At 38.9% G+C, this 12,215-nt stretch overlaps 1 protein-coding gene across 1 annotated transcript; it reads right to left on the bottom strand.

The window, feature by feature from the left end:
- Positions 1 to 1,476: 1,476 nt before the first annotated feature.
- On the bottom strand, positions 1,477 to 11,522 carry LOC120335197 (uncharacterized). The gene is made up of 5 exons (XM_039402684.2): positions 11,174 to 11,522; positions 6,351 to 6,479; positions 5,192 to 5,443; positions 4,314 to 4,521; positions 1,477 to 3,430 (listed from the first exon to the last, which is right to left on the bottom strand). The coding sequence occupies exons 1-5, from the start codon at positions 11,480 to 11,482 to the stop codon at positions 2,805 to 2,807; spliced, it is 1,524 nt and encodes a 507-aa protein (XP_039258618.2). The 5' UTR covers positions 11,483 to 11,522; the 3' UTR covers positions 1,477 to 2,804.
- Positions 11,523 to 12,215: the final 693 nt, after the last annotated feature.

Raw genomic sequence — 12,215 nt, 5'->3', positions numbered from 1 at the left:
GGTTGATACATGGAAATTTGAAAAAATATATATACGAAAGGTAAAAGCAAGCACATAACATTTGGTCGTGTACTCAAAATTTTGAAATGCTACACAGATTACATGGAATCGGAAGTGTTGTGAAATGAGTCCTCGGAATTCAAACTGGTTTACATCATGATGAAATGCGTTCCTTCAATACACGCAACAACTAAAAGCCACACCCGACGAGAAAGCAACAAACTCACACCCACCCAACCAATGCTTTTTAACTGAATTCGTTCAAGTTAGTATTGCTTAAACTAAACTAAATCTAACTTTATAAAGCAAATGAGCTCTTCTAATAAGCGCAATATTTACATTTGTTTTGCGTGTTTTGTGATGTAATGGACCTTTCCCTGAACTTTGACCCCCGAAAAATTCTTCCTATACTTTACCATTGCAAAATTTTTGAGGCTATTTTAAGAGCGCTTTGGCAAGTTGGCGCCTGTTAAATGGGGTGTGTGTTTCAAATCATCATTATGATTCATCGCATACAACAATCGATTTTTTAAAAGTACCGGTAAAGAATTTTAGCCTAGTCTATCACAGCTATTTTTGAACTAATTTTTATTACTGCAATTAAATTAAAACTCCTAAGAAGACAGAGTGATCATTGAGTTAACTGTTTTAGATTTAAGTTTTCGAAACACAACTGAAAACTAACAAATAGAGTTCAAAAATGCAAAATCGAGGTAACGCTTGAAAATCTGTCTGAGTGAGAAAAGTGTCTGAGCGGATGCGAAAAGGGAGCATTGTTACGTCATTTTTTGCATCTTGCTGATTGGCCAATGTCACGAAGTAAACAAGGAAGATGCTTGGGGAAAGGTCCATAGTGAAGTTCACTCCAGCATTCTACGGATGGCTAAAATGTAGGCAGATTAGAGCGGGAAAAGTTGTTATTATATGCTCTGGGAGATGTCAGTCGCCACTCAACAAAAAATATAAAAATCGCTAATGCGCATATGCATTATTTATACTGCTCCATTATCCGGTTAACCGTCACAATAATATCCGGATATCAGATAGCAAAATAACTCTTGATTAACCGGTTATCCAGTTAACAGATATCCGGATAATCCAACCCTAGTCTATACACAAAGACGTTTTCGATTACCTGATGATTTCAGAATCGAATCGAGTCTCGAATACTTTGAAATGTAGTTGAAATGTATGTAATTATATTTGACTTTTTTGTTGTAATGCGTCCTCCAGGTACATAAATTACCGAAAACATAGAATCCATTACTACCCATCGATGGATGAATTATGTCGTATAATTAGCGAGTTATTAATTAATTAGTGACACGTGGTTTCGCTATTGAGTCAGAGCGAAGGAATCGAAACCACAGATCGATAAGTCGGCGGTCTTCGATCGCTATCTAGTTCAGACAGTTTGCAGATTTGAAATGTCCTGGCCTACTGTATACTTGTCTACAGACTCTACAGCACTAGATATTCCTTCCCATATAACGTTTAATTCGTGTTTGCATAGTAAAATAAACACAGGATAGATAAATAATGGTCAAATAAAATGAATCATAAATTTCGGACCTCCAGAAGTATGCGCACCAAGATGGCGCACAACCTGAACATAGTATGTGTGTACCAGTTAGGATTCAGGTTGTGCAACATCTTGGTGCGCATACTTCTGGAGCACCTAAATTTCTCCCAAGGTCAAACTAGCTTGGAACACAACGATAAATAAAACAAGAGAGCGATGCTCAAATATATGGACACGGAGATCAGAGCGGAGCAGTAATCTACCTTATTTTGTAAAGTACCGGTACAGTAAAAAAACTTCCGACTTCCGCGTAGCAAGAGAGAGGTCGGATAACCGCTACAAACAATTTATGTTAATTTTCAAGAGGTCATCACACAAAATTTCGAAAATTGAAAAACAAATCACAGAATGTTTTGAAATGAATATAAGTAATAAACTTTTATTATACGAAATATACAATCTTCAACCCCTGAAAATTTCAAAGCAATGGGCCCAGTAGAGAGAAGCGATTTTTTCCATGAGGTAACAAGCAGAAGAAAAATACCACCAAGAACAACAACATAATACCAAAACGATCCATAGGTTCACTTCGTGCCCAAAAATAACAGCGTTTAAGAAATTTTACATAGCAATACTAACTTAACGTGATGGGATCAATTTGTGCAAGCGCTCGACCCTTCTTTCGCTCATACAGAAAGATATGCAAGCATGGTTGCAAAAAATGCCTGGTTTTGCGTGCTATCTGTCAGCAGTTGTGTTTCAAAAAAATAAGTTGCAAATCAAATAATTTAATTGTCAGTTGCAGTAATTAATTTTGTCCCGGAAAAGCTGCAATACACTATACTAAAATTAGCTGTCAGTACCTATAAGCGGTACGAGGATAAGTATTTTTATAAAAAATGCCAGTTTCGAACATCTAATCCTATTTATAAGCGCCAATACTTCTAAAATAGGCGATAAAATTGTGCAATAGTAAAATATAGAGAAATTTTACCGCGGTCAATGGTCAGGGAAAATGGATTACCGAAGCAATCTTCCATCGTTCTATTCGTTTGAGTAAACTACGACAGAACGCCTCACAAATCGTCTGTAAATCCAGATTAAAATTCAGACTTAATACGTCATCAAAATCCCGAAATCTGTGCCGTATTTTGAACACGTTATCGGCGAGATCGTGTTTTAATACGTCATCAATATGGGGGAATCTGTGACGTATTTGGAACGACGTCATCGGAGAACTAGTTTTTGATACGTCATCAATATCGGGGACATGTGGCGTATTCTAAACGACGTCATCAGCGTATTCGTCTTTTAATACGTCATCAATATCGGGAATCTGTGACGTATCTAGAAGTGAAGGCAACGACTTATATTCTTTTTTTAAGTTATTTATCATGCTGAAATCATCGTTGCCTAGCAAAGGGACGCGAGAGCTGGCATCATCTTTATCATTATCTTGTGACGTAATATTTCCGTTGCCAAGCGACCGTGATGACGAAGCTTGGGAAAATGTTGAGTTCATGGTAGAGCAAGATGCTGAAAGTCGCTCCGCGCTTTTTTTGTTTTCGTCTTTGAGTTTTTCTATTTTCCAAGCGCGTTCTTGAGGCTTCCAACCAAACGTGTTCAAATAATTATTATCTGCCCCGTAGTCCGCGGATTTTCGGTAATCTGAAGTCGAAATGCGACTATTTTCTTTCAGAATTTCTTCTAAGTTTGTGTCGTCAACGTCTTTCTCTACGTCATACATTGCAATTACGTCATTAATGCAATTTATGGCTTCAGTGCTCGTTGCCTTGTTGTCTTCATCGAACGCAGACGACTCGTTAAGTTCATTTATTGCGTCACTATCGTATGTGAAAACACAATTGTCCGGCTGAGGTTCGGCGCTTTCCGTGATTTGAGATAAAGCTGAAAACAGATTGGTAGGTTAGGATTGGATTTTATGTTAACCCGAAGGCGAGGAAAGCCGAAAAGACGGCTTATTTATATTGCGAACGACGATCTCTCGACCAATTAATTACCTGTTGACAACAGATTAGTCAGTCAGTAGTTCATTTTATCACAAACCGAAAGTAAACATTGGACAACCATAATTGATTAAGATGAATAAATGTATTTCAGTGTGAAAGGTGACGCGATAAACCAGAGGTGGTTATCGAGCAGCGCCACCTATGGGAGTGAGTCTAACATTAAATCATACTGAAAAAGAAATCAAGTATAATATACTAACAAAAACCGGACTTTGAAACACCTTCAAGCGACGTGATATTCCGGCGTCACTCTAGTCAAAAAAGAGACTCCAGACACGACATGTCGCGGTAACCATGGCAACCGCAGATCATTGAATAACCCTTAGACGACTAGTAAATCAGTGGCGGGCAAAACCAGGAAAAAACAGGTGGCTTAATCCAGTGGTTCCCTAAATTGATTGAACACGGGCCAATATTAAAAGCGAAAGGATACTAGAGGGCCAATTGATTTGAACCTTGAAGTTCGTAGGGAAATGTTGTTTGGTGTTATGTTCTGAGTAACGATAACGATAGAACTTGAAAAAAGTCAGGATAAGCATTTACATAGGAATCAGACATGGTGTTTTTGGCTTCATTAACGTGATTGTATACGTCATAGTAATGACGAAATAGTCTTACCATCCACGTCATTCAAATTGTTAAAATAGGAATCTAAATGCGATTCATGGCTGAGGATTATTAAAGTCACTCCTTCACTTGTTTGCCATAAAAACGTCATTAGAATAATGTACGTCTTAATATCAATGATGTCATAGCCTTACCATCCACGTCTTCCTCTGTGATGCTGGTTAATTGTGACGTAGTCCGACTAAATCCCCTCCCCCAGGTAACAACATTGGTGTCTTGTGGAGTCGGACTAAGAACATAAACTCTGCGTCCCGGCGTGGAGTCTGAGCGTTCCCGGAGTTCGTAGTTTCTACCGTTTGTATTGATCGAGTCCAGGATTCTTTGAATTCGAGAGTCAGCTGGCTGAAAATGTAAGAAAGTTGCAAGTTAATTCAGGACATGAAACCATGGCGTATCTACCTACGTAAAATGGCATCTAAGGCAAAGTCTAAAAATGCACTCCGTTGAAAGCTGTTTGCCAATTTTTAACGACTATTATTAAATTGAGATATTTGTACGTCATTGTATGAGTAAAAATACGAGTTTCATTCCCATTTTGAAATTATTTCATTAAAACTTTTCAAAGTCCATCCTTTCGCCATTTTTGCGACCCTGTTCAAACGACGTCCATGGCAGGAGCCATAGCTGCCACACCCTAGATACGCCACTGCATGAAACTTATATGAAAACCCCGATCTTTCAGCTGAAAGTGGAGAAAGTACTTACATACGAGTTGCAAGTTCACTCAAAGCAAGGTCCCAAACCTTCAACTGAGGACGCTTATTTTATTTGCTACGTCACAAGAAAGATGCATGACAAAATAATGAATAATGAGTGTCCGTTGTAAAAATCCAAATTACGTTATTGTGTTTTAGTTTGCCGGGAACCTGCGTCAAAATTTTTAACCCAGACTCAGGGTAGATTGTAAGTTATCACCGACTCTACTTTGGAAAGATTTGAATTGGAATTTTGATTTGACTCCAATATCGTAAGAAATTTCAAAACCATAGCTTTAGTTTCTGCGAGAACTCACCGCAGGTCCAGTTTCATTATCCACTCCTTGCATTTCTCCTCCATAAGGTGGCGCTCGAAGCCTTTCCCGGGCACTTTTTCGAATCCTCAAAGCGGCGAACAAAAGTAACCCAACCATGACGGTACCAGCCAATGAGAGCGCGATTGTAGGCAATGAACTTCCGCTATCGGGTTGCTGCCACCCATCGGGCCCCGAACGCTTCCCTGTGCCACACTGCACGATTCCGTAATCTCCCTGGCATTCTTGATCAATCTATCGATAGAAAATAAGTAAATTTTAATTATTATGCATGATTGCCAATAGGTCACGTGATCTCGAAGAGGCTTAACTAGCGATAGCATGAAGGTAAACACGTCCAAAACAACGCCATAAAAGCCTACAAAAGTAGAGAATTACGAGGTTTTCAAATATACAAAATATGAAAACCGATATCCATTTACCTATAAATAACGAGTTTTCCCCTCACACACGATTTGGATTAAACATTTAAAACGTGTAGGAGAGATTTCTTGCTATCGAATAGGTGAAAAAGAAAATCGAGTTATTGACTAGGTCTTATTTTAAGGGGAGGGCTTATATTGAAAACATTTTTAAAATTCAGGCTAGGTCTTATTTTCAGGGTAGGTATTATTTTTGGGGAAACACGGTATAGAAGAGACCACATAGATACAAACGGGATGGCCGTTAAGCTTGGTTCGATGGACCAGTGGTTAGTCCTGACGTGGGCAAACTACAGACTTCGACCCGTTGGGTAATTCAATATGGTCCGTCTGATGCGACCACAACCCAACTAAAACCAAATTTTCCACTTTTGCGTTTTCGCAAGACTTAAAATATCATTCATTAAATCTAACTTTCCAAGTAACACTTACATGGCCCGCCAGCTTAGGTAGGCAAACAATACGCCCTGGGTTAGACTGTGAGAATCATCGGAGCGTAACTAGACAGAAAAAACTTCCTATACTATACATCGTCTCTGCAGTCTCTAGTCCTGAACGGCCCCTCCTCTTTCTAACCAGGAATCATTGGAGCGTAAATAGACATAATAAACTTTTCTATACTTAAATAATCTCTGCAGTATCTGGTCCTGAACTACCCCGCCTCTTACTATCCGGGAACCATTGAGGCGTAGCTAGACAGAATAATCTTTTATACTTACATCATCTCTGCAGTCCCTGGTCCTGAACCGCCCCGCCTCTTGTCTCATGAGCGTCAAGCCTGGGTGAACACAAGTGTCATTCGGGCAGCAGTTGTAAATTTTGATCCATTGTGACCAACCGCTGCAGACCTGAAATGCGAAGGAATTTTTAAGGCGAAACGTACACAAACGAAAGGGAATACGATTGCCATCGCATGGATTCGAATCCTGTGGGGATAATTATGTACAAGAGGATTGCTTGATTCCTCACCATCGTAGGGTGGTTCGCGTAATCACTGGTCGGTTACGACATCCCCCGCCACGAAGTCCATGCATCTGCAACAAATAACTGGCTTACTAATCCCCGACATGGACTGGTAACCAGACGACAGGCATGCTGGTTCACCATATGATTAAGCCGTCTTATTCATTGGTTCTGGTGTCTAAGGTCCTTACAGCAGCGAGAAAACTAAATATCAGCGGACAAAGGTGGTAGAGGCGGTCAAACTTTACAGAATAAAAATGTGTTTCATTCTTCGTTTTACTTGTAAATGAAACAGCAAATTTTTGGAAGAAATATCGGGTGCCATATGACTAGGAGGAGGAACAAAATGAAACTAATATACTTCTGGAAGTTTAGGCCATTTTCAAAGTTCAAAAATTTGAAATTCATTCTTCCGTTAGCCGCATACAGGAAATTTTTTTACATTCAGCAGAGCTTAAAAGGCCGACAGTGATATAAAATAGAAGTAATAGCCTTCAATGAACACTTCAATATTTAGGTGCTAAATATTTGAAAAAAGGCGAAAGCTATGCATGCCATTGCGTTTCTTTCCGCAGTTGTAAAATGCTCGTCTCAAAAAGTCTTAACCACGGTCAGACGAAACAATACAGAAATATATTTGTGTTCGTGTGCAGCAAGACTCTTGAATTGCTTAGGATAGCCATTTCACTCTTGCTACAGCATCCTTGCGTTATACGCATACGGATCCATCTGCGCAAAGGCATAGAGCAGGGGTCGGCAACCTACGGCCCGCGGAGTAATGTAATCCGGCCCGCGACGCTTCACTGGATTATAGTAACAAAACATCTGTTTTGACGATTATATTCTTCACGTAACAGAATTTATTGGGAGACAACTGTAGACTAAATTATATATAATATAACCTAACAAGTATATAATTCACAATTACTCATTTAATGAGCCTATAATTTAACTATAATTAGACAAATGGCAACAAAACGCAGAAAAGTTGATGCTAAGCGCAAAGGGTTCAATGGCGTCGAAAATATTCAAATGGAATTTTTTGCGATGTAATACAATCGAGAGATGTATCAATGCTTGATTTTTATTATAAAAGTATCATCTGATCGGTTTTCAATTTTCTAAAAATATGTGCGGCCCGCCAATGACTTGCAACCCTAATTTTGGCCCGCGAGCGACAAAAGGTTGCCGACCCCTGGCATAGAGCAAGGAAAGGTAGTTAGTTTCACGTGACCACAACTGTCAGTTTTGTATTAGATATTAGAACTTCATGTGTCGCTGCTCAATAACCAGCTTTGGTTCCCCGCGACTTCCCTTTCCCAGTAAAACTGTGTAAATTATCATTTTCTTGTAATTTGTACTCGTGTGATATTTTTATTTATTAGTTAGAAAAAACATAAAATCTTGAGTTGGCTTGAGTTTGACTTCAATAAAAAAGCATGGCCACTTCCAAATGTCTGAACGTACAGAGAGTACAAAGTCTGCTATGACGAAACAGTAATAATAAACCATGAGTAAAACGCGTGACAATCGTAATTACGAAACATTTCATGTAACGCGCGTTAAAAGGTTATGAATTTCATATTTATTCCGAAGGAGAAGAAAAATGATAAAACGGCTTAATCGTGGGATAATATCCGCGTGTTTTTTATCCCGGGCCGTCCTGCGATTATCATTTTTTTTATTTTAAAGAATCCATCACATTTTATGAACACAAAGGACGCTAACACATAAAATTCGCACTTAAAAAAACGAGTTTGAAAAAATTCCCTTTTTTTTTATGTGAACAGGCAACCTAACCTTATCTGCAGCAATTATTTTACGGTAAATAACGTTTTTTTTTCTATCATGTATACAAATTGAGGCCTTTCACTGCGATGTTTACATTTGCAAATAAATCATCTAGCACATTGTTCCATTTTCAAGCAATGAAACTAAGAAGATACTCATCTCTGAGCAAAGTTATGGGCACTCACTCAGAAGTGAAGTAGACTCATTTATAAGCAAAGTTATGGGCGTTGACTTAGAAGTGAAGGAGACTCATCTCTAAGAAAAATTACGGGCATTCACTAAAGAGTAAAGAAGACTCATCTCTGAGCAAAGGTATGGGTACTCACTCAGAAGTGAAAAAGACTCACCTCTAGGCAAAATGACGGGCACTCAGCCATATCACTGAGCGAAGTTGTGGGCGACCACTAAATTACTGAAACTATACATTGGATTATCGTGGTGCATTAGTTGTCGTAAATACTGGTTAAAGCGAGACTTTCTGCAGCTCAAGTCAATAAGGTGTGCTGTGTAGTAGTGAATTTCACATAACCGACGGAAGGATTCAATTTTATAATGTATTATGTTGTCACTATCGATTTTGCAATAATGTATTATGAAATCACATTGCACTGAAACTAACACTGATTATGGCGAAACGAGGAACCGGAAATACGTGACTATAATCAACTCATACGTCATTTCCCCTTGATATAGCTCGTGATAACCGCTGACACGTTTTATAGGCGCAATATTAAATCACTCGTTCAATCGCAATTTCACTCAAACCAAGGTTCCGAACCCTCAAATAAATACGGAGAAATACTGATAGAGGATTTTAAGTTTGCTCAAAGCAAGGTCCCTAGCCCTCAACTAAAAGTGGAAAGAATACTGATAGAAGAGTTGCAAGTTTGCACAAAGCAAGGTCCTAAGCCCTCAACTAAATATAAAAATAATTCGAAAGCAGTGCTGAAAGCGACTGCTGAAACGCCAAGACAAATATACAAGTTTCACTCAAAGCAAGGTCCACAGCTCCTTCTTTAAGTAGAAAGAGTTAATTTACAAAGGTGCAATCTACCAATTATGCGTTAAGAGCCCCATATAGCTCGACTTTTCCCAGAGTAAGTCCTCAACTAAAAGTGCAAAGAGTACTGATGGAAAAGCCACAAGTTTGCTCAAATCAAGGTCCGAGTTCTCAACTGCAATCGAAAGACTGGGCCTACTGATGGATGAGTTGCAATTTGCTCAGTGCAATATCCCGAGTCCTTAACTAAAAGTGGAATGAGTACTGATAGAAGAGTTGCAAGTTTACACAAAGCAAGGTACCGAACCTTTAACTAAAAGTGGGAAGAGTACTGATAGAAGAGTTGAAAGTTTGTTCAAAGCAAGTTCCTGAGCCCTCAACTAGAAGTTGAAAGAATATAAGATTTACATATTTATCCCGTGGGGAGAGAAAAGGCGTTAAGACGGTTACCAGTCCATGTCGGGCATGGGATTAGTTAGCCAGTCGATAGATGATTTAGGTTCTAGGAAAATTCGCCGTAGGAAATCTCGCCGTAGGACATTTCGCGGCATAGGAAAAATTGACGAATGAAAAATCGCCTTATACAAAAAATAATCATTATATAAGAGCATACCCCAGCTCCATAAACCTAACTGTTTCAATCAAAAATACTTGTTTTACAGCAAAATACTTTTCCTATTTCTTTTTTTTTATTCGGCGAGATTTCCTACAACGAATTTTCCGGACACGGAAGATTTGTAATGTGCTCAAAGCAGGGGTTCCCAAACTTTATAGGACGCGGGCCAAATTTAAAATCGGGAGAATGTTTGCGGGCCGGAAGAGTTTAGCGTCCGAAAGTTCGCGCGGTTTAGCTGGGGTTCAGTGGATTCACTTTCATTTGACATTTTTTGCAATCTGTTTGTTTGACTCACAATGGCGCTTAATGTCGTATTCCTTCAGAACTGGAATATTTCATTGGCAAGGAGGACAAATTGCTGAAGTTTGATTCTTTGCAATACAGGAATATGAAAGCTACCATTTATCCCGGAAACGTCTATTTGCAAAGTCTAGTTTTGTTTGTTTTTTTGACATCTGTAAGCTTTCTTATAGGGCTGATAACTTAATTACTGCTCTTTGTAATCCTACCGTGTTTCCCTGAAATTGAGACCAATCCCGTAAACAGGACCTAGCCTGAATTTTAAGAATGATTTTAATATAAGCCTCACCGTAAAATAAGACGAATAGTCAGTAGCACCTAGTCGATAGCAGGAAATCTCCCCTACACGTTGTAAATGATTAATCTAACAAGTGTGAAAGAGGAAACGTGCCATTTAAGTAAATGGATATTGGTTTCATATTTTTTATATTTGAAAATCTTTGTAATTTTTTTTTGACTCATGAAAATAAAAGACACGCCCCGAAATTAAGCCCTAGTTATATTTTTCGAAAGAAAATTGAAATAATCTGTTCTATTTTTGGGGAAACACAGTAATACCGGTACGTATTATTGAGATATCGGCATAATTGAAATGGTACGCGATAAACACGTGCTTAGACTGTGGTAATGACATAACAACATCGTTTTACTCAAGTTCGGCGGGCCATTGTAAATTGTTACGCGGGCCGGAATTGGCCCGCGGGCCGCGGTTTGGGAACCCCTGGCTTAAAGTGAGGTCCAGAGCCGTCAGGTAAAAGTAGAAAGTATACCGATGAAAGTTAAAATTATTGTACTGATCTTTGTGGAGAGGGGATGTTCTTCATACAGAAAATACATATTGCAACAATTTTTATTGCAAATTGATAACTCACCTGTTGTTCAGTGCAATTTATCCTTCTTTCTGTTGTCACACAACTTCTGTCCGTCGAATCTTTAAACACACCTTCAGCGCACTCGATTTTTTCTTGCGATAATTCCCCATTGTTACAATTAGGATTGTCCTCAAAATTCAATTGTTTGTTAACACAAGTGACATTTAAGCGCGGGAACCATTCTCCTATGACGTCATCATTGTCAGGCTGTGTCGCAATAATCCCATCTCCACTTGTAGCCGAAACTCCGTAAAACATGGCGACGAAGATTATTCCTTCAAAAGTCCGAACATTATTTGAACGAATCATTTTATTTTTTAAAAATTCTTTCTGAATAACAAGTAAAATATAGAAGAAATTGTTTAATTCAATCTTTTAAACTAGGCAAGTCAAGAAGTTGCTGTTACGTTAAGACCTACTTCGTTAATGAAGAATGTAATGAAGTATGTACACCAAAATGGCGCACAACCTGAACACAGTATGTGTATCAGGTTAGGGTTATCAGGTTGTGCGCCATCTTGGTGCACATACTTCTGGAGCGCCTATCCATTTTAAAAAGCTTTTAAAACTGTCATGGAAATAAGATAATTAAATTATGACATTATATCTTTGTATACGGCGTAACACAGGAGTGTACAGCCTTCAATACAGGAGGACCAGACACAAATACCTGGGTGAAACCGCGGGCCGCACCATTATTTATCATGGACTTTCTAGCACACCGGTTCTCAACCAGTGGGCCATGGTCCACTACTGGGCCACACAAACATGTCAGGTGGGCCACAAACTTATTGAAAATTGGGTGCTCCCGAAGTATGCGAACCAAGATGGCGGACATCGGAATGTAACATGGGTAACAGGTTAGGGTTAGGCGATAATTTTTTCCCGTATTTCCTTATTTTAGTTCTATTATCAGTTCGAAGACTAGCCAAGAGCCTCCCGTAGTATTTATACCTAAAATTATGGCCTAACCCTAACCTAGTACACATATTACATTCCGATGTCCGCCATCTTGGGTCGCATACTTCGGGAGAACCGAAAA

This window comes from Styela clava, chromosome 1 (genome assembly GCF_964204865.1).
Source record: "Styela clava chromosome 1, kaStyClav1.hap1.2, whole genome shotgun sequence".
NCBI classification, from domain to species: Eukaryota; Metazoa; Chordata; class Ascidiacea; order Stolidobranchia; family Styelidae; genus Styela; species Styela clava.
This window is presented reverse-complemented; position numbering and strand designations above follow the sequence as displayed.